The sequence below is a fragment of the Chaetodon trifascialis genome, chromosome 4 (assembly GCF_039877785.1).
Source record: "Chaetodon trifascialis isolate fChaTrf1 chromosome 4, fChaTrf1.hap1, whole genome shotgun sequence".
Classification (NCBI taxonomy): Eukaryota; Metazoa; Chordata; class Actinopteri; order Chaetodontiformes; family Chaetodontidae; genus Chaetodon; species Chaetodon trifascialis.
In genome coordinates this window covers 23,322,243-23,349,225 of record NC_092059.1, presented here as the reverse complement: position 1 = coordinate 23,349,225, position 26,983 = coordinate 23,322,243, and the positions used below count along the sequence as shown (strand labels likewise).

The window sequence follows — 26,983 nt, the reverse complement described above, 5'->3', positions numbered from 1 at the left end:
ACATTCATCTGCAAATGTTTTGGCAGTTAAAATGTCTACAAGAAATTAGTGTAGTTTGCTGCATCTAGAGAAACTAATGTTTGTTCATCAGATGACAACCAAACTATGACTTTAGCTGGCCGTGTGAAATTTGGAAAATAAAAGAATTTCTTCTCCGAAGCACACTCAATAATGCATCAAATTTTTAAAAAATCTTTGCCTTGTAATTATAGTTGCTTTCGTCAACGAAAATTATGTCTAAATATCGTCGTCAACGAACCTTTATCATGTGACGAAAACGAGACGAGACATAAATGCTGGTCATGTGACGCTAACTACAATTAAATACATAATGCAATATCGTTGACGAATATAAACGAGACTAAATGTGGTTTACAAACTAAAAACTCTGCTAAAATGTCTCTGAATGAAACGAGACGAAATGTTCTAACGTTATTTCGTCTCGTTTAGTCGCGTTGTTATTATTTTTTTTTGCAGTATTTCTGTTTCCCATGTCTCATCTCAGGGGCTTCATCAGGTCGCACTGCGCAGTCGCAGCGACGTCACGGCAGGAGTTCCCAGTCGTGGCGTTATTTAGAAGATGCAGCTGCGGTACGTTAACGTTAAGGACAGACAGCTGACACAGAGAACGGGACCGATGGCGGCCAGCTGGCTTTGGTTGGTAAAATAAATATGTTGTAAATTCAAATCAGAGCGTCTTCGTGTCTGGAATGGATGTATTCTTGAGTCTATAAGGTAACAAATAAGACAACCTTGTTTGAATTGTGAAATGGATTCGACTAAAAGGTTTCGTCTATACTACTAGATACTATATTGACTGGGTTAAATAGAACTGCATTACTAAAAAGAGACTACAATATTCATTGACTAAAACTAGACTAAAATGTCATCAGTTTTCGTTGACTAAAATTAGATGAAAATAGTCACAGATAATTCTGACTAAAATGCTCAGACTTTTAGTCGACTGAAACTTGACTAGACTAAAAAGAGTATGAAGGTGACTTAAACGAATAAAAACTAAAATGACAGCTTGACACAAAGACTAGACTAAGACTAAAATTAAAACAGGCCGCCAAAAACAACACTACTTGTAATTCTAACCAGTCTTTAGCCATTTTCTCCCATGAACTCTGCAGTTTACTTTTTGCGCCATGTCCTACATCCTGCATGCTCTACTCAGGCACCACCCCTCACCTAAACCAAATGGTGTATTTCCAGCAGAGAACGCATCTGACAGAGACAGACTCCTGTTGTGAGCTACATGATGGAAATCATATGCACAATTCATGTGAGAAAACATCTTTTAATTTTCCTAATTAAAATGGGCACCATGCCACAGTTTCCAGAGGCGTATCACCAGAAATTTGCCTCAAGCACTAAGAAGGAGTGATACATAGCAGGAGCTCTATTTTACACTTTGCCGGATGACACCTCTGAGATTCTCCAGGAAAAAGCATCTTGTCAGGCCTATTTTTTACGGGCACATAACCCAATAACCCTACTAATGCACTCTTGGCCTGAGATTTGTTCTCGTTTGTCAGTGTAGAAAGTGCAAGGGTAAACACCGTACTGAAACATGAGCCTGGCAGAGGTGGAGGAGCTGCATTGGCCGCTGCCCTCCACAACCTCCCATTGGGGAGAGGGTGGACAGGCCTGAGGAGAGATAATTAGTGCCCCCTTCATTGATTTGTGTAGATTAATGTACTTTTAAAAAAGCCTTGATTCTATTTTTGCACACTGGTAATGGCACACAGTTTCACATTTTTCAAGGATTAATATCCACTATCAAATAGTGAAAGGCATACTTTCCAATGGCCAACAAATGGAATTTCCTGCATAGATATAATAAAGTATATATAATGAACACAGTCACTCAATTTTTCAGATGCATTTGGAAGCTCAGACACGTAAATGAATGAGTCTGTATGGCATTGCTGTGGTAATGCTGTATTTGAGCTGCTTTTTTTCTGTTGTCACCATCTGTGGTGCGAATCACTCATTGCTGTGGTGTTTCTGCACTGCTCCTGACAGTCAGAGATCACCTGTCAATCAGTGTGGGTGCTACTCTGAAGTCTCCTTTCTTGGATTTTCACAGTTGATGAAGTTTCTCTCTTTGCAGCTGGTGCTCTTTTCCTGCTACAGTTATACTTCTGTTTATTCTGAACAAATGGGAAACATAAATCTCTTCACTGCACGCAGACTGGAGAGTTACTCACAGATCTACGAGACTTACCAGATTGCTTTCTACAGAGGAATACAGGATATATTATACAGTTTGGTTTCTAAGTATTAGAGCAACAAAAGTTTTATTGTGGTTGCTCTGCAGTCCAGGATATTAGGTTTAAAATTAAACAGTGACTGTGTAGTTGAAGTGCAGACTTGAAGCTTTAATTTGATTGTTTGCATCCAAATCAGATAGAAAATGGAAGAAGTGTTTTGAGTTTAAACTCATCTCATCTCATCTCATCTCATCTCATCTCATCTCATCTCATCTCATCTCATCCCTTTCCCGGGCCACATTAACCAGCTCTGACTGGGGGATCCCGAGGCGTTCCCAGGCCAGTGTGGAGATATAATCTCTCCACTTAGTCCTGGGTCTTCCCTGTGGTCTCCTCCCAGCTGGACGTGCCTGGAACACCTCCCTAGGGAGGTGCCCAGGGGGCATCCTTACCAGATGCCCGAACCACCTCAACTGGCTTCTTTCAATGCAAAGGAGCACTGGCTCTACTCCAAGCCCCTCATGGATGACTAAGCTTCTCACCCTATCTCTAAGGGAGACGCCAGCCACCCTCCTGAGGAAACCCATTTCGGCTGCTTGTACCCGTGATCTAGTTCTTTCAGTCATGATCTAGCCCTCATGACCATAGGTGAGAGTCGGAACGCAGATTGACTGGTAGATCGAGAGCTTTGCCTTCTGGCTCAGCTCTCTTTTCGTCACAATGGTGCGGTAGAGTGAGTGCAATACCACCCCTGCTGCTCTGATTCTCCAATTCTGGGTGTTGTTCACTCGTGAACTGCCGAGTACCCGAACACAGCTCTTGCTTTTGGCATATAAAGATTGGATGGCCCTGAGAAGTGACCCCCTCACCCCATATGCCCGCAGCACCTCCCACAATATCTCCCGGGGGACCCGGTCATATGCCTTCTCCAAGTCCACAAAACACATGTACACTGGATGGGCATACTCCCAGGCCCCCTCCAGGATCCTTGTGAGAGTAAAGAGCTGGTCCGTTGTTCCACAGCCAGGATGGAATCTGCATTGCTCCTCTTCAATCTGAGGTTCGACTGTCGGCCGAACCCTCCTTTCCAACACCTTGGAGTAGACTTTACCAGGGAGGCTGAGTAGTGTGATGCCCCTGTAATTGGCACACACTCTCTGGTCCCCTTTTTTAAACAAGGGGACCACCACCACAAATTTGCCACACCTTAGGCACTGTCCCAGACTTCCGCACAATGTTGAAAAGACAGCCCCTCAACACCCAGTGCCTTCAGTATTTCTGGACGGATCTCATCAATCCCCAGGGCTTTGCCACTGTGGAGTTGTTTAAATACTTCAGTGACCTCCACCAGGGTAATTGATGATGATCCCCCATCAGCTTCCAGCTCTGCCCCTACAATAGAGGGCGTATCGGTCTGATGCAGGAGTTCTTCAAAGTGCTCCTTCCACCGTCCGACTACCTCCTCTGTAGAGGTCAACAGTGTCCCATCCTTACTGTACACAGCTTAGATGGTTCCCCGTTTCCCCCTCCTGAGGTTCCGGACGGTTTTCCAGAAACACCTTGGTGCCGACCAAAAGTCCCTCTCCATGGCTGCTCCGAACTCCTCCCATGCCCGCTGCTTTGCCTCCCCTATGGCGGAAACTGCTGCACGTCGGGCCTGTTGGTACCTTGCAACTGCCACTGGAGTCCTTCGAGATAACATATCCCAGAAGGACTTCATGCGTACGGCTTCCCTGACCACCAGTGTTTAGCAATGGAAGCGTTGAACATCGCCCACTCAAGTTCAATGCCCCCAACCTCCACGGGGATGCCAGAAAAGCTCTGCCGGAGGTATGAGTTGAAGATCTCTTGGACAGGGGCCTCGTCCAGACATTCCCAGTTCACCTGCACCACACGCTCAGGTTTACACTCATGTTAACCCCTATTTTATAGAACCAAAATTAACTGGACAAAACTAACGAATTAATTAACCTAAAGGCTCTATGTGCAGTATTTACATAGATGCCCATCTCTCTATCCTCCCATATGGATCAGACCTGCGATCATTGATGTTAATGGGCTAGAATCAAGACTGTGCCAACATATAATGGTCATTTGTAAAGATTATATAATAGCAATTGAAGTCATAGTTGATATTAGATGTCAAATGCAGTAAGTGCATCTACTCTCTAGTTTTACTTCACCACAGATCAGAGGGAAATATTGTACTTCTCACTTGAGTATTGTTAGAGTTCATGTCTTAATAAGCTACATACACATGGTAACACAACCGACATGCCATGTTGGTTGTGTTACCATTTGTATGTAGCTTATTAAGACATGAACTCTAACAGTATGTTTATGTGACCGCTTTGGATACTTTACTTTGCAAATTATGATTGTACACACAAAAAATATAAAGAGTTTATGAAATAAAATTCTTTGCTCAAGATTGAACAATTCAACCATTTCTAAAAGTACAGCTGCATTTATTAGCTGATAAATTTATCAGTCGAAAAAATGCAAAACATTTCATGATTCCAGCTTCTTAAACCGGATGATCTTGCTTATTATTATTATTATTATTATTATTATTATTATTATTATTATTATTATTATTAACAAGTATCGTGAAGACGCCACTTTGAGCTTTTGGCACTTTTAGTGTAATTTCTCACCATTTTCAGAATTTTTACAAACCAACAATCAATAGATTAACAGAGAAAATAATAAGCAGATCAATCCAAAATCAAAATTAATAATTTAATAATAAAATCATTAATTAGCTAGTTAACTCCTGAGAAGGTATTAATATGGTATTAGTAGCTTGCCTTAAATAAAGGATCTGAGAACTTCACCACACTTTCCTGGTGAGACTGTCCTTCCCTTGCAACTGCTTAGTGCAGCTAATGGCCACAGTGAGATACAAACAGCACCATACGTCTTCAGAGGGCCCTTCAAAGCGCTAACAGGGTTGGATTTGTTTATCTGTGCCCTGGCAGGTTGGATGTCCAGCAGTTCTCCTGCAATGTGGAGTGTCACTGTCAAATTACATTTATAAATAGATTTTGGCTCAATGCTGGCACCCTCCCATTATCAAGTCCTGGAGTCCTGGCTGGAATTTGCCATATGCCTGAAAGCATTTGAGAGATCTGCCTCAGCTGATGGAACATAGCAGATGTTGCCTGTGTCCTGTAGAAATGACTGCCTGGGATTTGTTTGGAGGTTGCTTTAAATAGGTGGATTTGCCCTACAAAAGGTTGAGGATTAGGCTCGAGAGGCAAACTGTATAACAAGTGATTTAGATTTATTAATTATACATTACATGTGATAGGCCTACTTTTGGATAACTGTCAGTGGAAAAAACAACCAAAATGTGTTGTTTTAACTTTCTTTGTTGAAGAAAATTAGCTTTATTATCTCTGGATCAGAGCTTACATGGAAAAAGTTCTGTTTCAGAATGCATCTGTTCTTTTTTAAGAGCCTATTGAGGTCTATATTGAGATTACTAATTAACCCACAATACAGTATTAATTAGCGGTGTCAATCGATTAAAATATTTCATTCACATTTGAATGAATCAAATCTCACACAATTTAACACTGTCAATAAACAGATGACCAAAAAAAAAAAAAAAAACTTGGTTACAAAAAAGCCCCTTCAAGAACCCTTTCTAAGAGATCAAAACAGGGTGATCCAAAATAAAGTTTCAAAGTGCACATCATTGTAAACTAGGACTCTATAGTGCAGTTAAACCATGGTTTAAACTTTCCTTTCTTAAGCTTCCTTTGAACATAATAGCATCCATGTGCCTCTGTCGAAAGCCATCCATTGTCGCCTGGTTTTGACAAGAGGGTGGCAGAGAATTCGCATTCGCCATGTGGTTAGCCATCATATGGTATTTCAAACTGGATGTGCTACGTTGATAATTCAGTTCACACCGACAATACGCAGAGAAAACTTTGGTCTTGTCAGTCGACCCATCTGGCAACTGTTTGAAACTAAACTTTCTAAGACCAAGATGGCGCCACAGACAGCTGCCTTGGTGTGTTGGTGCACGTTGTTTTGTTTTGTGTGTTAACTCTGGTTTTTGCGATGGTACCTGGAGCTCTTTCACCAGATATGAGCTCATGAACATCAGGGGAGCAACACCAGAGGATTTATTTCCTACTTTCCTACTCCCAACAGTGGAAATTTTGGACATTCTGGTCAAAGGTGCATTCACCTTTGCTCACGCAGTGAAACGCTGGAGGAGAGGTGAAGAAAATGGGCCAGTATGCACAGCGTTACCGGGAATATTTCTCTCTAACATGTTCACTGCCCAACTGCTGTTGGGTAGAAACAGGGAATTTTCGTCATCTGCGGTTTTGTGCTTCATCGAGACGTGGACCTGTGGATTAATCCCAGACTCTACACTGCAGCTGGCTGGCTTCCAACTCCTCCGAGTGGACAGAGATGCGGAACTTTCCGGCAAAACTAAAGGTGGAGGAATCTGTTTCTACATCAACACTGGTTGGTGCAACGACGTGACAGTGATCCAGCAACACTGTTCTCCTGACCTGGAATCTTTCATCATAAACTGTGAGCCTTTTTATTCACCCCGTGAGTTCGCTTCATTCATTCTGGTCGGCGTTTGCATCCCGCCGCAGGCCAGCGTGCAGGACGTACAGAGTATGCTGGCAGACCAGATACTGCATATGGAGCAGACCAACCCGGACTCTTTAGTTATTGTCCTTGGCGACTTTAATAAAAGGTAACCTCACCCACGAGCTCCCTAAATACAGACGGTTTATTAAATGCCTGACCAGAGAAAAGAATATTCTAGATCACTGCTACACCACAGTCAGGGATGCTTATCATGCTGTCCCCCGTGCTGCACTCAGTCACTCTGACCACGTCATGGTCCATCTGATTCCTGCGTTCAGGCAGAAACTATAGGAACTGTTCCCAAGAAGCCAAGGACCACAGGACTTAATGACTTCAGACCCGTCGCTCTGACCTCTGTGGCCATGAAGTCCTTTGAGCGCCTTGTGCTCTCACACCTTAAATACATTACCAACCCTCTCCTGGACCCCCTGCAGTTTGCCTACAGAGCCAACAGGTCTGTAGACGATGCAGCCAACTTGGCCCTCCACATCCTCCAGCACCTGGACTCCACAGGAACCTAGGCCAGGATCCTGTTTGTGGATTTCAGCTCTGCCTTTTACACCATCATCCCAACCCTGCTTCAGGAGAAGCTCTCCCAGCTGAGCGTGCCTGGCTCCACTGGCAGGTGGATTACAGACTTCCTGTCTCACAGGAAACAGTGTGTGAAGCTGGGGAAACACATCTCCGACGCAAAGACCATCAGCACCGGATCCCCTAAGGGCTGCTTTCTTTCTCCTCTGCTCTTCTCCCTGTACATGAACAGCTGCACCTCCAGTCACCAGTCTGTCAAGCTCCTGAAGTTTGCGGACAACACCACCCTCATTGGACTCATTTCTGATGGCGACGAGTCCACCTAAAGGTGGGAGGTTGGCCATCTGGTGACCTGGTGTAAACAGAACAACCTAGAGCTCAAAGACAGTGGAGATGGTTGTGGACTACAGGAAGAGCTCAGCCTCACCTGCCCCCATCACCCTCTGTGACTCCACTATTGACACTGTGGAGTCTTGCCGCTTCCTGGAACTATCATCACCCAGGATCTCAAGTTGGACCCGAACATCAGCTCCCTCATCAAGAAAGCTGGCAAAGACAATGATGGTGCGCTTCTACACAGCCATCATTGAGTCCATCCTCAGCTGCTCCATCACCATCTGGTACGCTGCTGCCACTGCCAAGGACAAGGGCACACTGCAGCATGTCATTCGGTCTGCAGAGAAGGTGATCGGCTGCAATCTCCCGTCTCTCCAAGACCTGTACACCTCCAGGACCCTGAGGCATGCAGGAAAGATTGTGGCTGATCCCTCCCACCCCGGACATAAACTCTTTGAGACACTCCCCTCTGGCAGGAGGCTGCGGTCCATCAGGACCAAAACCTCACGCCACAAGAACAGTTTTTTCCCGTCTGCTGTCAGCCTTATCAGCAAGGCCCGGAACCCCCCCCCGACACTCTTCACACTCCACCTCTGCCTCACCTGTCACATTGACATTGCCATAACTCTATACGTTACATTAACACTCTGCTTGGACTTTCTGGAAAAAGAGACTGTGTTTTTTTTTTTTTTAAAAAAAAGAAAAGACTTGTGCATCTATATTTATATTGCTATATTTTTACTACTTTAACAGCTAATTTTTACTAGATGTGTCATGCACCAACTTCACCAAAGAAAATTCCTCGTATGTGTAAAACCTTGGCAATAAATGCTTTTCTGATTCTGATTCTGATTCTGATAAATTCAGAATCTTGTTTGCCTCCATTTCGGCATTTCACACTTGACATCCTCACAAACCGGTAGCCTACTCCTTTACAGCTAGCGAGCAGGCAAGACCAAACACGTGCGTGGGGCTGGCTGTTGTTTTTCTTCCGGTTTACAATCGGATCCTGTAGTTTTTCTTACGTAGCAGTGGCCACAGCTTAGAAAAAACTACAAGTTCATTTGGTCACAAAGAGCGTTAATCTCGCGATAAAAAAATGACGGCATTAAAATTGATTTGCGTTGACGCGTTAACACGACATTTTTGACAGCACTAGTATTAATACATGGTTAAGAAGTAGGCTTAGCTTGTATCAATCATATTAATTCCTTAAAGTCAAAAGCTGATATGGCAGTAACTGTGCTAAGCTAGGCTAGTTGCCTAGTTGCCTTAGTCAGACTGCACCTTTGGAACCCTGAATTGTCGTCCAGGGTGACAAGAAATAAGGTAGGGATTCATCCCATACTCCACCACCACCGTCTTTAAAGAAGTAACAGCATACAATACAGCAGTCAGAAATGCCAGACAATCATATTTCTCCGAACTTATGAACAAAAATTGTAACAGTCCAAGAATTCTTTATGACTACTATTCAGATCACCTAAGTAATGAAAAAATGCAATGAATTTTCTGCCTATTTTACAGATAAGATCGTGGACATCGGAACAAGCATTACTGGAAAAGGATGGATGAACCACGCAGTTTTACTCAAAAAAAAAAAAAAAAAAAAAATCACTATGCACCGATTTACAGCAATGGACTTGGAAATGAGATTTTAACATTAATTAATCACTCACTGTTCACAGGCACCTTTCCTACAGCTCTACAGCTCAGTGCTTAAAACTGCTCTAATTAAACCCCTGCTTAAAAAAGACAATTTAGATTGGGCTGTCATCTCTAACAACAGACCAATCTCCAACCTGCCTTTTCTGAGTAAGAGTTTAGAAAACATTGCTTTTAATCAGCTGAATGATTTCCTCTGTGTGTTTGAAAAATCCCAGACTGGTTTTTGGCCCCTGCGCTGTACAGAAACAGCTCTAGTCAAAGTTGTCTATGACCTCAGGATGAACAGTGATGAGAAAAAGCTTGTCTGAGCTGGTCCCGTTAGATGTCAGTGCTGCATTCGATACTGTAGATCATAACAGACTTGAACACTGCATTGGTCTATCTGATACAGTTCTTAAATGGTTCAGGTCTTATCTAACTGGTCAACAGTTCAATGTGACCATGAATGATCCCTCCTTTAATAAAGTAGATCTGACATGTGGTGTCCCTCAGGGCTCTAATTAGGTCCAGTTCTTTTCTGTCTCTATACAGACTTGGCAATATTATTAGAAATCGTAACATCAATTTCCATAATTATGCAGATGATACCCAGCTATACATCTCTGTAAGCTCAAATGACTACAGTTCTATCATCAACTTAATTACATGTATCTCAGACATCAGCTTGTGGATGACTCAGAACTTCCCACAGCTAAATCAAGACAAAACTGAGATCCTTGTTACTGGAGCAAAAGCTGAGAGAGAAACTGAACACCTACTGTAACTCACACTAAACTCCAAGGAACAGGTCAAAAACCTTGGCGTTATTATTGACTTAGACCTCAATTTTGGAGCATCATATTAGAAATATGACTAAAGTGTCCTTCTATCACTTCAGGAATATTGCCAGGATCAGACCATTTCTCTTGCGGGCAGACATGGAAAAATTAATACATACCCTTTTCTTCAGCAGGCTGGATTACTGTAACGCTCTTCTGTCTGGTGTGTCTGAGAAAGCTATTGGTCAGTTACAGCGCATACAGAACACAGCAGCATGTGACAGACAGCCCACATTACTCCTATCTATCTTAAAACCTTTACATTGATTACCTGTCTATCACAGATATCATTTTAAAATTATTCTATTGGTTTTTAAATCACTCACATGGTTAAGACATATGTGCTTGTTTGGTCACTGAGATTATTTATTTATTTATTTATTTATTTATTTATTTATTTATTTATTTATTTATTTATTTTCCCCTCTTGTTTTCATTGTTTTGTGAAACATGTCATTATGTTCTATTATGTTAAGCACTTTGTGTAGCATTTTATGCACAAATTGTGCTATATGAATAAAATTCATTATTATTATGATTATGATTATTATAATTATTATTATCAAAGTTACCTTTAGCAGGACTAATTCAGTTGATATTACTTAAATCTATTCCTCTGTCTACCACTGAAATACAATGCAATTAATTAATTCATATTGTCACAGTTATTCTTCTAGAAGCCATGGTGGTTAGGCCTATTTTTACTATGCTGAGCTATTGTTTCCTTTGAGCTAGTTTAGCAGGTGTTGGCTGTGTTGTAATAATCTAAATTACCAAGATATGAATTCATCAAAATTTAAATTGTTCAATGGCAGGAAACAGTAGGGGAATAAATAAATAAATTTAGTTTTAGCCAAGGCTAGCCATGGTTATTGCTGCTAGCTTTTACCTAAGCTGTCTTATGTTACAGTGTTTTAAGATTTGTCCACCTATATACTCCAATTATTACATTTTTGCTGTGTAAGGCAGCATTCATTGTAACACAAAGCCATTTTCTGTTCTTTAAAACGTTTTATTTCGCTGCTATGGAAATGAGCTAATGGTTTTTCAGTTGCAGGAGGTGACGCTTTTCATTTCCTTTGTCAAATTCATTTATTCTTCACCTAAAACTTCCAGTGGGAGTCATCAGTCATGCCCACAGAGAGGTATTAGTCGGGTTCCAGACCTGGTTGTTATGGAAAGGTCAGGAGATTTGTCTCTTCCTCAAGTGTATTTTCTCTTCTCTGGTTTCAGAGGAACAGTGAGCTGTGATGTTAAAGCCGGGCCACAGCCTCCACTCCATCATGGCAGACATCTCAATCCGTTTCCACAGTTAGCCTTTTATACCACGTTTACAACAGCACAGGTTTTCAATACCGATCAGTCACTGCTCCTTTCTCCTTCATTCATCACTACCTCCTTCCTGCTATTTTTCTCTTTTCTCCTCATCCTTTTCTCTTTTATAGTTGCCTGCCATCACTCCCTGCTTTCCTACAATGATTCTTCCTCTCTCCAGTAGCAGACCAGTCTATCTATCTCTGCCTCAGCTTTTCCTATCACCTCTTTTAGCCTTCCCTCATCTTTCCCCCTCCCTTTGCTTTCCCCCCACCCTTTCTCATTTTCATCATTTGTTGAAAGGCTGACTGCGGCCGGATGCTGGTAATCTGGTGCTCTGATTGCATAGGACATGCATGAATGATTCCAAACCTTGTTCCCAAAATCCTCTTGCTTTGAGTCATGACTTTAATCATTACTAATGGAGAGTGATGATTACCTGGTACCAGCTGAGTATTTCATGAATTGCATTGTCCTAGAATGACATAAACTTTGAGATAGAAATTGGATTTCCTTGTTTCTCTATATGGTGACTGCAAGTTTCAGTTAAATGTAAGACCGAAAGGCTGGTCAGTGTAATATTAGTGACACCTGAAGATTTTTATGATTTACAATGTGATTTAAAGCAGCACAGCCATGTCAGTAAAGCAAAGCTATTTATAATTTGGTGAATAAAGGATCAGGACATTTCATAAATGGAGCATATTATATTTGTTAGAATTACCTGTAGGAAACTGGATATGTACAAGTATGTAATGAGCAATGTTAATTATGATTGGGCAAAGCAAAGCAGGGGTACTGCCTGTTTGTGTGTTCAGGTGAAAGCTTCAACATGCCTCCTGTTGTATGTTCCAAAGACATAATGTGAGTGTCCCACAGAGAGAAAAGGGAGTCTGCATTTGGTATGACATTATGTTCAGGTTGTTGAATGATGCCCTGTGCCCTGGAACAGGTGGTGTGGCATAAAATATTTTCTGAATGATGGAGCTGTGTGTTCTGAAAACAGTATAGCAGACTCTGCTGTCTACTCCATGTGGCTCTTTTTTACATGATCGTACTTCTGAAATTCTTCAATATCAAACCGAACTTCAGGCAACCGTGGTATTACTATTAGCTAGTTAGTACAATGGTGTACTCTTGTGGCTCAGGAGTTTCACTAAGCAGAGGGTCGGTTTCCTGGCTCCTCCATTCTGCATTCTGTTGAGGGGTCCTGAGGCAGGATACTGAACCCCAAATTGCACCAGATGGCTGTGGCATCAGTGTGTAAATGAATGGATGTGACGTGTTGTAAAGCACTTTGAGTGGTCGGTATATCAGGGAGGCACAGTATAAATGCAGTGAATTTGAAAGTACAAAGTACAAGCACAATGATATGACATAAGTTTAAAGTTTGTCCCAGATTTTTGTGAACAACTGCTTCCAGTCTATGTAGTTCACTCCCGCCTTTCCCGTTCTTTTCTTGTTTCTGGCAGTTACACCGTGCCACTTCCTGTTTTGCTGAACCATCAAGATGCTTTAACTTATGCCTTTAAGTCCTGTTAAACTTTAAGTCCTGTATATTATACGGTCAGAATTTACTTTGCACCAACGTAATAGATCAAAAGGTACATGCTTAAAGGTCCATCTGTGAGCAATCTTCATTTCAATACAACAGTGTGCTTCTGTTGGAGTCTCACACCTCTAACTAAACACTAAATACTATAAGTATAACTTTCATGACATTTCTGACTCTGCAAAATTCTTGCCACAACAGTCAAGAGATGCTAAAGATCATGTCACTGACAGTGAGTGTTGATGGATATTTCCAGACTTATATTTAAAGATTGTTTGCCTACCTCACGCAACATATACATCTGACAGTTTGCATCTTGAAACTGTTTTGAGATAATGATGTCATGTCTCCCTAAAAATCTTCTCCAACTGTAGATAGCTGTCAAACTGAGGCTGATATGATGGTATAAACTCTTACATGGCTGCACACACATAACAAATGAAGCTGTTGTTTCCTCGCCTGTGGCTCCAGAATCAAATTCATATTCTGTGCACTGTGCACTTTATCTAAGATGAGCATATTGATATCCTCTCCCTCCAATGTCTTTACCTTACAACGTCCTCCTGGCTTAAGATGCTTCTGCTTGGTGATTAGTGGTTTTAAATATACCATGGTGTGAACTACCCTAAAGAGAATCACTCAATCATATAGGTGATTAAAACAAGACTTACAGATGTGTAGTGAAGTCTGTGGAAGTGCACAGGCTCCTCTCCATTAGTTTATGTGGATTACCTTCATATCTGATACAGGCTATTTAAAATCATCATCCAATTATATATGCTCTTTTTGTTGGTGGCCCTGAGCACTGGAGTGTGTATTTATTTATTGCCTCCATTCTGCCCAACACTCACACACATTCGAAAACACACAAACACACACGCGCGCACACACACATACACACACATACACACACACTTTTATAGGCTGAAAGTTCAGTTCCATCTGGAGTGACACTGGCAGCTTTTCAAAATCATATATTCATTTTTAATTAAAATCTAAACTTGGGTGTTTTCCTGCGGAATATTTCATATTCCCCGGGGACCTTCTTGAGTTCAATGTTTAATTCATTTTCATCAGTGAGCCTTGAGATTGCTTGTCTTCACATTGTTTCTAGCTGACCTGAACTTCTCTGAATGTTTTACTTTTCTATTTGGAAATTAATGGGTTTCTCCAAGGTCCACTGAATGCAATATTACCTTTTATTAACAATCAGTTGTTATACTTGTAGAAATTGCACATTATTTGCCTGGTTCGTTCAGAATTCTGTTTTCAGATGGCATGATTGTTCAGTAACAATGGTATCACTAGTCATATAAGAGGGGGGAAAAAGGTGAGAAGGTTGGGCACTAAAAATAAGCTTTGACCGAGCTTTGACCGGGAATGCTTTGGATCACACCCCAAATGTAAAGGACCTTAGAAGAGGTTGAAGTGACTACTCATCAATCCATCACTAAGGTTGTTTGACTTAAGTGTAAACTGGAACTATAGCTACCGCCATCAAATCAAACGCAGCTAACTATGCACACAGAAGGTCACTGTAGCAACACAAGCTAAAGCTGGCATAATGTTCTGTCATTTGAATTATATTGTGTGAAATGTAATTTCAAATATTCCAGGTTGACATTGTTGTTTAAACACCTTTTGAGCAAGTGTCAGGTCAGACATATTGACCATTGCACACTGCTGTTTACGCTCCAATCAAAATGGGTAAATTTTATCAAGCTAACAGCTTCTTTAGCCAGCAACTAGTTCAGTTAAACGAGTTCATTTGCAAGTTAAACCTGACGTCACTGGGTATAAATCTTTCATATAACTCTAGTTTGTGTGGTGCAACCCATTTCAAGATTTTAATCTCCACTTAACGAACATGTTATAACTGAGCTTGGATTTGGCAGCTGCAACAAGTTCCTGGATTCCAAATTAGCATTTGCTGCCAATAATCACAACATGGATAAAAGTATTTGATGTTTTGTGATTGATGTTCAGTGCAACTTGATCCAATCACTTGGATCCAAAGCAATACAACTTGTTTTCTTAGATCATAATTCAAATTCAGCTCAAAATCATTGATTTAAGGGGTGCCCCTATAGCTCAGGGCCCATGTACTAAGTTTATGTCCTCACTGCAGTGGCCTGGCTAGAATTCCTGCTGCATGTCATCACCCATTTGCCCATAGCATGTATGTTACTAAATGTGCTTGCATTTGTGAATCAGCCCCAGATAAATCACACACACAGCTGTAGACAAAATGAATTCAGTACATTTAATTGTTAATTGATTAATTGCACATTTGCTCAAGTGCAGAGTCATACTCAATGTAAAGCTTTAAAAAATACAATCTCAGTCATCTCTGACATGATTCTGAGTGCATTAATGTTGATTTTTTAAAATAAAATACAGTATATGACAGATAAACCATCTTTTTAGAGTTGTATTCTTTGATAAATCTGTAAAGTAAACACTGAGAAACAGGGCAGCATAACTGGTCAACGTCAAAGATACTTTCATTCATATTTAGGTAGTGTAACTGTCGACATAATACAAGTGCATTTCCCTTTGTCCGTGTAAACACAAATTGTGTCTAATTTTTTTTTTTTTCTTTTTAGAGCTGTAGAGTGCGACATACTGTACTACCCTTTAGAGAAGAGCCCTCACATTAACAGTAGCTTGAATCACCATCTTTCTGTTGGCACCTGAATCATCAGAAACACCAGTCCTGAGCAGCAGCACTTTTTATGCATGCTCCATAACGCACATCCTTCAATCTGCCTTTCAGTAATAGCTCAACAGGTTTACAATACTTAACATTTTTTCCTCAAATTAAAAAAATAGTTTGAATCATCAACTGTACACAATACCAAAAACAATGTGCTTTTGCCCATATAGTGTATAGTGCTTAGTTCAATATGTCCTCCACCAGCTGTAGTTATAGTATACCCATCTCCCTTGTTTGAGGCGGGTGGTCATCACAGGATGCATCAAGGAGGCCTCTCTCCATGAAACTTGCGGTGTCTGTACCTGCCGTTCTTTTCCTTGGCCACGTTGATACAGGCATTGTGCTTGTTGCTCTGCAAGTGGTTCCAGTACTTGACGAGTTCATTAGGTTGGAACTGATGGGATGTGATCAGGTGGCTGTACTTACAACTGGAGTAAGACACCCGCCAATGGTTGAAGAGGAACTCGTTGGGAGGGGGCACTGGGTCAATGCGCAGCTTGGCCAGGCAGATCCCCACATAAACATCCTCCAGGTGCAGCCTGCGTATGCTGAGTGATGCCTGGTAGATCAACTCAGCCATGTCCCCTGAGAACACATACCCCGTGCCCGAGCAAAATATCGGGTAGCGCTCGCTTGGGTACAGCTCGGGAGGCATATACCACTTGCTGTCCTTGTTTCGGTTTGGTGCATAGCCCCTCATCAGGTAGCCAGTGAAATACCTCTGCTTGGGAGGCAGATCTGGCTTCAGCAGCTTTTGAATGAGATACTCAGTATTGACAAACATGTCGCTGTCTGTCTTCATCACATAGGAGGCATGTGGACAATAGGTGGCCACCCAGTTCATGCCCATCAGGGTTTTGATGGTCAGGTTGTAATAGGTGTCCTGATAGTCCTGTTGGATGATGTCATGGTAAACACGGCTCTCGTCCTCTATGCTGCTCTGCTGGAAGGTGTCTGAGCTCTTTCCTGTGCCAAGCAGGAAAAGACGGACAAACCCCAGACCCATTGCTGTGCTCTCATTCCCCCACGTCTGACGGATAGCATTGCGAGCATCGGCCTGGCGGCGTTCTACAGCAATTAGAAGGATGAGGAAGGGAGTGCTGTCCCTACACTTGAAGGGCTCATTTAGGATGTAGCGGTAGGGCTGAGCGCTGAGTCTCCCTCCCACACCCATTTCCATCTGTAAACTGTTGTTAGTGCTCATGGAGTCACCAAGCCCCATGACGCCCATCCTGGCTCCTCCTCCTCCCCCTCCTCCGCCTGCTGCCTCTCCTGCTGCCCCATCCGCCTGCTGAGAGCTGAGGTTGAGCAGCGGCTTTGGGGCTACATACCCCGTCTCCCTCCACAGGCTCCTCAGGGAGCTGCTTTGGTTGGCTTCTCCCTTGGGGCTGCGGAAGCCCCTGACGGTGTAGGTGAGCGGGTTTTCCCGGGGCCCACTGCGTCCCGGCAGCCAGTCCTGGTGGCTGAAAAATAAGAAGAGAGTGAGGAGCAGAGCCAGCGAGAAGAGGCCGGCCACATGGGTTCGGAAGAGCGAACGCTTGATGGTCCAGGTCATCTTGATGGGACAGCAGTGCCGCCGTCTCCACTGCATGATGCAGATCGGGGTCGCAGGAGGCTGCTGCTGCTCGAGAATGGGCGGCGGCGGCAGTCAGATACAGTCACCTCAAACATGTGGTTGCCAACAGTCAGAGGGTTATCTGAGCTGGCAGATGGGTTGGAGTGAGCCTCCTGGTGGAGTCAGGGGAACGTTTGAACCCCTCAGTGCAGCTTGGGGAAGGGTTAAAAGGGCTCCTGATGGAGCTAGGATGGCGATGAATCTTTAGCCATGGAGCCTTCTCCCTGGCGCTTCTTTGGCACTGTAGACAAACACAAGATCACGCTCTATGTCTCGTCTCCTTCAGGATATGATAAGGGTCACCTCCTCCGTGTTTGCTCTCTCTAATCTGAAAAAAGGAAAAAGAAACAGAGAAAACAGTCTTGACAGTTGTCCGAAAAGCATTTCCTATTCACTGCATTGAACTCCATGTCATTTGTCTCAGTTGCCCATGTGTTTTTATTCTACTTGTGGGGACAACCAAGCTTGTTACTTACTCATTTTATTTACAGTTTGTTTTGACTCACTCAGGGTAATTCTGAAGTTATTTGTCCCAAACGCAAAACCCCAATTAGAGCTTTCTAGGGATGCCGTGCCAACTATGGTAAATGGCACTTTTGGTAAGCTGACATTTTGAAAGGAAGAACCTGAATCAGTATGACAGCATTGTAGCATCTTTGAACATGGACAGGAACATAGAACACAGAAGGCTTTGGGGATGTGTTTTTCTGAGGAAAGAAATTGGAAGATTTAGAGAATGCTGTTGAGAGCAGGTCAGCGGCAAAAGAGAAGACTGCTGCTGTAAAAATGACTGTGCATACAGTGCATCTGTGTGGTTTAGAAAAAGGCTCACCCAGATGTGTAGCTAGTTGCTGAGGTACAGCGTAACACCCATTTTCAGAATTAATCAATATCAAAGTAAACACGGCGGACTAAATGAGCACATTTTCCTTTTAGTCTACACAATGACAGAAAATAAGATCATCAGAAACTCATCTCATAGTGAAGACCTTCTAAAAATAGTGAAAGATAGAAAATACTCCATAAAGGTCTTTGTGGAAATCATGCGCTGGATGTCTGGTGCTGGGCACGGCGAGATGGTGGTTGCCTCTTGCATGTCATTATTCAGCTTAATGCCTGGGGCACAAGTATAAATTGCAGGTTTGCTCAACGTGGTGCCGGCTAACGCTACTCTGAGCTGCTTGGGCGAGCGAGTGTCATCAGCCCCCCACTGCGTGTCGACAGCTAGGGAGGAGATGCATCTGTCAAAATGAGTTTTCAGGGTCCAGCAGGCAGTGGTGCCGAAGCCTGAGCCAGCCTCTGGTGATAACAGCCTTCATCCGCCATTCACCTTCCACCTTCAGCTTATCAATGCTGTCTACTTCCTAGCTGAGACCACCCAGGCTGCTCGATCCTCTGGGCATATATACAGGACATGCAAGGAAACAGGCGCATAAATGCACACATGGAAACATGCAACAACACAGAGAAAAATGTGACATGAGTGATTGCATCTGTTGCCCACAGGGAGCTGTGCACCGAGGGAGGCATCAAAGCGATCACGTATGCAGACTCTGATTCTCTTACTCACTAAGGGGAACAATCAGTTTGCACAAGCACAAAATTTACAGTGCATTGCACATAATCATATGCACACCAAATACTGCACACATTATCATTTTTTGTGTTCCCAGACCCACTAACACAAAATCTAATGCAGACCAGACTGATTGATATACAAAACAAACATACTTCACACATAATCACTCCTGTGTCTATAGACTCACACAAAAGATGTGCACATCACACACAATTATGGACACACAGGCAGACACACACACACACACACACACACACACACACACACACACACACACACACACACACACACACACACACACACACACACAGATCACCAGAGAAAAAAGAATATGCCAGCAGAGACTTGCAGGTTGTCCTAGACTCTAATGAATATTAATGTCGCAGCAGTGTAGTCTTGAATCCATCCGTCCTCCTCCAGTGTGTTAATGTACTGTACCTGTGTTGTCTCTTTGTTTATTTGTTTGCATACTTGCTCTGTAATAATCTGCGGACACTGAACAACACAGCATTATTTGGTGCAAATGCTACATGCCACTTAGTGTGAGGCAGATTTTCTAAACTTCCAATTTTCATTTCCTGCTATGTTTGCTCATTCATCATGACAACTGGCAAGGAACACGATAACCTTTTCAGGCGAGTGTGCTTACCCAGCGCAAGCAATTACAGGAGAATGAGAGGGGCCAGGGCCGGCTTTGTTTTAAAGGTTAACACACTTTACATCGAGGCATATCTAGCGCTTGAGAGATTTCTCCTGTCAACTAAATGAACATCTAGTTACGTGAGCTCTGATGAAGTGTGCGGTGTACAGAGGGGCACGCATACACATAAATACACATGTAACACAGAGGTACACACACTTAATGGGTGCCCACACACACCCACATCAACCCACCCACATGCTCACACGCAGACAACCATGACTGGTTGAGTGTATGACTGTATTTTTTTTTTGTTTCCAATGTAAATACCAATTTCAATAGGACATCAGACATCCATTTCCACTTTTTAGCAGTTCCATTTTATCTGCCAATGCCTCTCCTCATTAATTCATTTTCTTGCCTCCCATCAATGTCACTTCTATGCAAGCCAATTAGTTACACTAGCACTAATTAAAGCCCCAGCGATTCTGCAGCGGTCAATAATAAGAACGAAGGCTGGGGGAGTGACACAGTGACATACTAGGCATACATTATAGTTTTGTCTCTGTCACGGCACCGGCTTCAAACCTAGCGGAAAAAAAAAAAAGAGCAAACGGGGGAAAAGCTTTCGACAGCCAGGTATGAGCAGCATTCTTCACAGTTTGCTTTCATTGTTTCCATGCCCCCATAAACAGGCTAGCCCATTTTTGGCTCCACAATGTGTGTAATGCATGCAAAACAAGCTCTGTTGATGTCAATGAGGATATGACCTTCATTCAGTAAAACATTGCACTTTGTGATAGTGACACATTTTCCTCAAGAAAAATACAGCTCCCATTTGTGAGCCATTTAGAGTGGCTGTTCACTGAAGCTAGAGGTTAAACTCAGCCTTATTGGAAGAGGCCCTGCTGATTATGTGGCTGACTAAGGTTCTCGTTCCATCTAATAACACTCCCTTGAAGCAACAGTCCTCATTCCACCACTGCATTTATGATTTATTTCAGTGTTTAAGTGGGGTTGTAGCACATGGCCTTCATCAGGCCAAAGAAAAGTCTAGCTTCTTAAAAAAGTCGCTGATGAAGGCCACATGGGCTCATCTTAAAAAGAATCTTCTTGGGAATTCAATCCCAGGCTTTGTTCAGAGCGGTCACTTGAAAGTAAGGAGGCTGCTGGTGAGTCCACTCCCCCCCCCCCCGGTGCTGCTGTGGTCTCATCTTAATCCCTCCTCGTCCTGGTGGCTTTCCTCACCTCTGTTCAGCCGCACTCTTTCTCAACAATCTGTCATTTTCTGACTCTTGTTTACCATCTGATTGCAGTGGAGAGTTCACAAAGACTGCCAGGAAAACAAGTGAAATAGAGGTGAGGGGTTTTGTGGTTGTTGGTCTTCCTAACTTTCACTCTCTCCGGCTGATTTCAGTGTGGGTTATTTGACAAGCTGGTAGTCCCAATTCTCCTTTACAAAAGTGAAGTATGGGCTTTTCACGATTTGAGCAAATTGCAATGATTGATAAAACATGGTATCATATCAGAGAGAGGTTCCCCACTGTTTTTTTTTTTTTTTTCACATCCCTGCAGCCCTGTTAGATGAACTAAACTAACCATCTATCCAACACCAGCCATCACGTTTCAAATGTGTTCATTTGAATTTATTTTAAACCGGCTGTTATTTAACACAATAAAGTGGAATAAAGTGGATATTGTTACATGTTGTTGCATATCTGCAATTGTACAGCCACTAGAGGAAATGAGACATTTCAACCACTAGGCGTTATTTTTTTTGGCACTTTCAACCATTAATTACTGTCAGCTAACTGTCCAGCAGTTTCACATTAGCTCCCTATTTGTACTGTTCATCTAATACGTCGTCTATTTATCTGCCACTTCTGGTATCTGCTGAGGAGACTCTGGTCCTTTGGAGTACAGTGGGCACTCCTGAGGACTGTTTTTGACTCTGTGGTGGCACCAGTCATCTTCTATGGAGTGGCCTGCTGGGACCAAGGATGCCCCTTCAGTAGGAGACAGGTAGAGTAGGAGAAATGAGGATGATGGTTAAGCTACCGTCCCTGATGAAGAACACATCCTACAGCAGGACACCCTGACAACACGGGGCAGCTCCTTCATTAACAGGCTGCTTCAGCCACAGTGTATGAAGGAGAGACACTGCAGCTCCTTCCTTCCTGCTGCTGTCAGACTTTACAATCATCACTGCTCACAGTAGACCTCACACACCTCAACTGACTAATTCCCTCATGTGTGATATCAGTGTACACTAAATGTCAACATGGCCTATGTGCTATGTTCGACCACTGTCCATTTTACTCTGCTTTACTTATTTTATTGTTTAGTGACTTATTACTTATGATGGTTCAGGTGTTATAGCTTATGCAACAATATGATTTAACAGTGTACATCCATATTATTTCCACGATGCCCCTGGCAACTGCAGAGTTGGAAAACAGTGGTATGGGAGATATGGGTTGGATACAAATATAAAATAATGGCTACATTGAACATTTGTGCATTTCATTGAAATTATGTTGTTGTTGTTTTTTTTAATTAAACTACTGGGCAATAGGTGGCACTGTCCACTTATTCACTCCTTTCTGTGTTGAGAGATCTGCCTGAGTTCACTAAAAAAAAAACAAAAAAAAAAACAAAGCTTTCTTGCAGACTTATTGTGGTTTGTTTAGTTTGTGATGCTCAAAACTGCATAGCCTTCATGAGGACAAATGTTCAATCCAAGAAAAAGTCCCAATAAAAAACTGAAAGAAATAGTTAAAATGTTTTGGGGGTATTTTAGTGAATAACCCCTCTAAAAATGCTGTTTGGTGTATATGTGACTCAACTAGGATAGGACCGCTGGGAGAGGGAGGGTTGCGTTCTTGTTAAGTGTTGCAGAGCAGATGAGTGACACTGGGCAGCTGTTTTTTTTTTTTTGTTTTTTTTTTTAACCCTTCGTCACTAGAGGCTGGTCAGATCTGGGCCAGGCCACTGGAGCCCGCCGTCACACAGCACAGCCATATCTGCTCCTTAAAGGGTCAGTTCAACCAAATAACAAACAACAACAACAACAACAACAACAAAAAAAACACTACATTTTCTCACTTACCTCTGATCTTTTCCTTAACCTAACCAAGTAGTTTTGGTGCTTCGACCAAAACAAACTGCAATCATTTCACTACTTTCATATCTTGAGGACAAAGGTCTGTCGTTCTGGCAGTCATCCTTGTGGATTAGGTATGAGGATATTTATGTGTGACAGTAAACTGAATATCTTTGGTGTTTGGACAAAAAAAGCGATCTGAAGATGACACCTTTGGTTGTTTTTGAAAAAGGCAGAATAATCAAAGATGAAAATAAAGATTATTCAATTTTTTTTATTATTTTTTTTTTTTTACATGCAACTTTTCCATACTGGGAGCACCACATAAGTAATCCCTTTAACCTACAACTCTAATGGGGTGGAGTGTGAAAACTTTATCAAAACTAGTGAGAAAATGATTTTCGGATTTTGTATGAAGTGACCTGTTAACGTGCAAGTCAAAGCCACATAATGCAACCTTTAGAGTCATCTGACCTTTAGATATGGCTGTTAAAAGGAATCAAGCAGCGTTGAAAAAGTGGACTTTGGCATCTAGGAGCTGCTGCAGCTATAGGAAATTATATGACAGTGATTTTATTCTGCTCGATATGAGCGATGTCCAACCCTTCCCATTGTGCTGCTGTTAACACTTACCACTGGATTTAATTCTAGCACTATTTCTGTTTTACTTCCTTATTCTGCTTGCTTCCACTCTTTTCAGGGATGTCAGTTCAGGCACCACAGCAATAAATTATGAGGTGGTTTGAAAATTAGACCCCATTAAAGTTTAATTGTCTAGCGGGTAATGTGAATATCCAGATGGTAAGCTTAGCTTTTTTTTTTTCTTTCTTTTTTTTTTTTTTTGTTTTGTGTTTCAATGTCCTCCCCTCAGTTTGCAGATATCCCTAAGTATGCGCAGGCTTCAGTGCCAAATAGTTCAGGCAGCTGTGATGTGTGTGATGAAGTGGATAAAAAGCCCTGTTAATTGAACTGGATCAATGGGAACTCCCTGGCTTACACTCTTGGCAGGTCCAAGAAGGGCTTTCCTAAACTTGAATCTATGTAAACAAATACAGAACGGATTGCTGACCCCCATTTGATGACAGTGATTGTAGGAAAAACAACAGCTCTGGGCATGGAGGAATCAACCAGGGGCATGCACACACATTTTGGGAGGCGGGGGCTCAAGCACAAAAAGGGGCACTCACCCCACCCCCAAATCTTCTCTATTCCCTCCCCAATGTTGTTAAAAGGTCATTCATACTGATACAGAAACCACAAAATTGACATGTTTTCATGAAATTCATTCACTGACTCAGTAGTGTAGATCACATTAGATCAATGGTCTCTTCCAGAAAGGAATAGCAACAAGGATGCAATTTAATGGCATGCAAACAGGTTTTCAGTATGCATAAGAGCCTGACTGATTTTATTTCTGTCAGAGAGAAAAAAACAAAACAAAACAAAAAACACAGTGCCTCAAGAACTACTTTTAGGAGAGTTGTTAGGAGGGAGAGGACGCAGGCAGTTTTTGGATGAAGATGCAGTGATGACTAACGATGTTTTGAATTCAAGGCCAACTGGTTTGACGTTTATGAAGCTATGGAACTGTGAGAACCTTGTGCTGGTGGCATATGAACTGAAGTGAAGGCATGCTTAATTGAGCAGTAACAGAGGAACATCACTGGTTCTGCTGCCTTCTGATAGCTGGAGGAATGTAATTAAAAGGCTGTCACACATCCTACAAGTAGCTGTGGAGGATAGACACTGGTAAAATCTTACATCTAACCCAGCAGAGAATCAATTTTTATTTCTGATTTTTCTACTGAAAGATTTTCCAGAGTGGAGTAGCCTGGCTTTAAGAATGTATTATGTATATTTGTGTCGATACTTTACCCTCATTCTAATGACTGAAAAATAACAATAACAGCCTAATACAATTAACCAGGTGAGCCAAGAGGGCATTAGGATAGGGGCTTAAGCCACCTTTGGGGTCTACGTGTGCAGGAGCCTGGAACGAACTATCATCAACATTCACCGTTAGGGAGTGAACTAACAGTGAAATCTAAGTATTCCTAATTTTCCAGTGTACCTGCCTTGAACACCTGCCTGAGGGGCCCCCGAGTGTCACTACAACATTTTAAGAAGCTGCTGGGGGTTCAAAAAGTGCCTAATGTAGAGGAGATGCATGATGCTGGGACAGAGAGGAAAGGTATAGATGGGCAGATGGTTGGATGGATGGATACAAGTCAAGGCGGCTGGGAAGGGTGGATGGCTGGATGTAATGGAGGGGAGAGGAGGGCGGAGAAGGCTAAATGAATAATGAGGATGAGGAGGACTGATGAGACGTGTAGTGCTGCGTACCTCCTCCTCCTCCTCATGCTGCTGCGTCTTCTGACAGGGCTGCGGTCGGCTGACAGAGTGTGTGGACCCCGCTGCCTTTGCCCGCCATCACCGCCTCCTTGGACTGGAAACAATCTGTGCTTTAATGGCTGGCTTCTTCCAGCTCCCTCTCCGATAATCACACTAACACCTCGGATGTGCTCCGTCCCTCCACGTCCTCATGCCCACAGGCTCAACAAACCTGCAGGTTTTTGGTTCTCCTCCTGCTGCGACCCCTCCTCTCTCTCTCTCTCCTGCTCCTTGTGTTCGTTATACACCACAGCGTCCCTCTACTTCTCTACTAAATATTTTGCTCGCTCTTTCACTGTTGTTATCCTAGTTTACCCCCCTCTGCGAAGACGTTATTTAAGGTAAGTTGAAAGAGAAAACACCACAGCATCCACACTCGTTTATCCGGAGCCCTTCCGCTGGCAGGAGGGGAGCGCAGCGGCACCAGAGCAGCAGGAGTGCGGCTGCTCCTTCACGATGCTCGGCAGGCTAATGTACAGTATCAGCGCAGTGAAAGCGACTGAGAAAAACAGTCAAAAAATACTATCCTCACCCACCTCTGAGTCCAGTTACTGCCCAAACATGTTCCACGAGTCCTGAAGGATAAACAAAAACAACTAGTCGTCTCTCTTCATCTGCCTTGTCAATAATCTGCTCCTTCTTGTTCTTCTCCTGGATCTTTCCGACGCTCCGTCTTGGACCGACCCCTGTCGATTTTCCCAACCCGGCGAGGCGGATGCTTACCCGGACAGGCTGCCTGTCTGACACCGCTACACTAATAGAACCCCTCCACGTCACTGCATTATAAACGGAGCATCTCACGTGACCCAGTTAGACGCTCATGTTGCGTTCATAGGGTATGGGTGAAAAGTCCCCCTCAACACACACACACACACACACACACACACACACACACACACACACACACACACACACACACACACACACACACACACACACACACACACACTCTCTCTCTCTCTCTCTCTCTCTCTCTATTCAAATTCAAACTCAGATAGCTTTATTGGCATGAACAAAGACATATTATTGCCAAAGCAGAAGTAGGTTTACATATTAAACATTTAAGAAAAGATTCACGCATTAAACATTAAAGAGAAAAAAAATTCACCTACTACAACTGAAGCAAAGAGATTCATAAACTAAACATTAAAGGACAATATTCACATATTAAACATAAAACACAAAGATTCACACATATATGACATATTTTATACAAAAACAGGTGACATATATCACAAAGAAACAGCCCAGTGAGCTGTACGATCTAAACCAGTCATACAGATGGTCTCCAAACAGTGCTGAACAATTCGTACAAATTTTGAAATCAAAAGAAATAAAACACGTTATAAACTTGTTCAACAATTCACTCTATCAAAATAACTCTGAAGGTATTAAAAAAGCAAGAGAACGCATTGACCACATCTTCAAAAAAGCTGCATTAAAGGCAAAGCTTGATTGATTCAACCTTGAATCAGCCATCAAGAATAACCAAAACCCAATAACACAAAAAGAGTTAACAGACACACTGAAAATTCTTCATTCAAAAAAAGCTTGTGGAACGGACTGCATCAGAAATGAAACACTGAAGAACAGTACCCCTGAGCTACAAACTGCCATTGTTAAACCGTTCAACATGGTGCTGACCACTGTCTGCTTTCCTGACTTCTGGAACCAGGGGCTGATCACCCCAATCTATAAAAGTGAAATTGATTAATTATGAATTAATTACTTGAACCTAACAACTACAGAGGGATCTGTATTAGCAGCAACCTTGGAAAAATATTCTGCAGTATCCTAAATTCCAGAATACTAACCTTTATTAAAGAAAAAAACGTTTAGTAAATGTCAAATTGGCTTTCTTCCAAATTACAGAAC

At 42.5% G+C, this 26,983-nt stretch overlaps 1 protein-coding gene across 2 annotated transcripts; it reads right to left on the bottom strand.

The window, feature by feature from the left end:
• Positions 1–15,313: 15,313 nt before the first annotated feature.
• On the bottom strand, positions 15,314–26,009 carry b3galt2 (UDP-Gal:betaGlcNAc beta 1,3-galactosyltransferase, polypeptide 2). 2 transcript variants are annotated; one of them, XM_070960709.1, is made up of 2 exons: positions 25,061–26,009; positions 15,314–17,723 (listed from the first exon to the last, which is right to left on the bottom strand). In XM_070960709.1, exon 2 carries the CDS (start codon positions 17,369–17,371, stop codon positions 16,043–16,045), a length of 1,329 nt encoding a protein of 442 aa, XP_070816810.1. In that variant the 5' UTR covers positions 17,372–17,723; positions 25,061–26,009; the 3' UTR covers positions 15,314–16,042. The 2 variants fall into 2 exon arrangements, with proteins under 2 accessions (XP_070816810.1, XP_070816811.1); XM_070960710.1 differs by having other exon boundaries at positions 25,645–25,864.
• Positions 26,010–26,983: the final 974 nt, after the last annotated feature.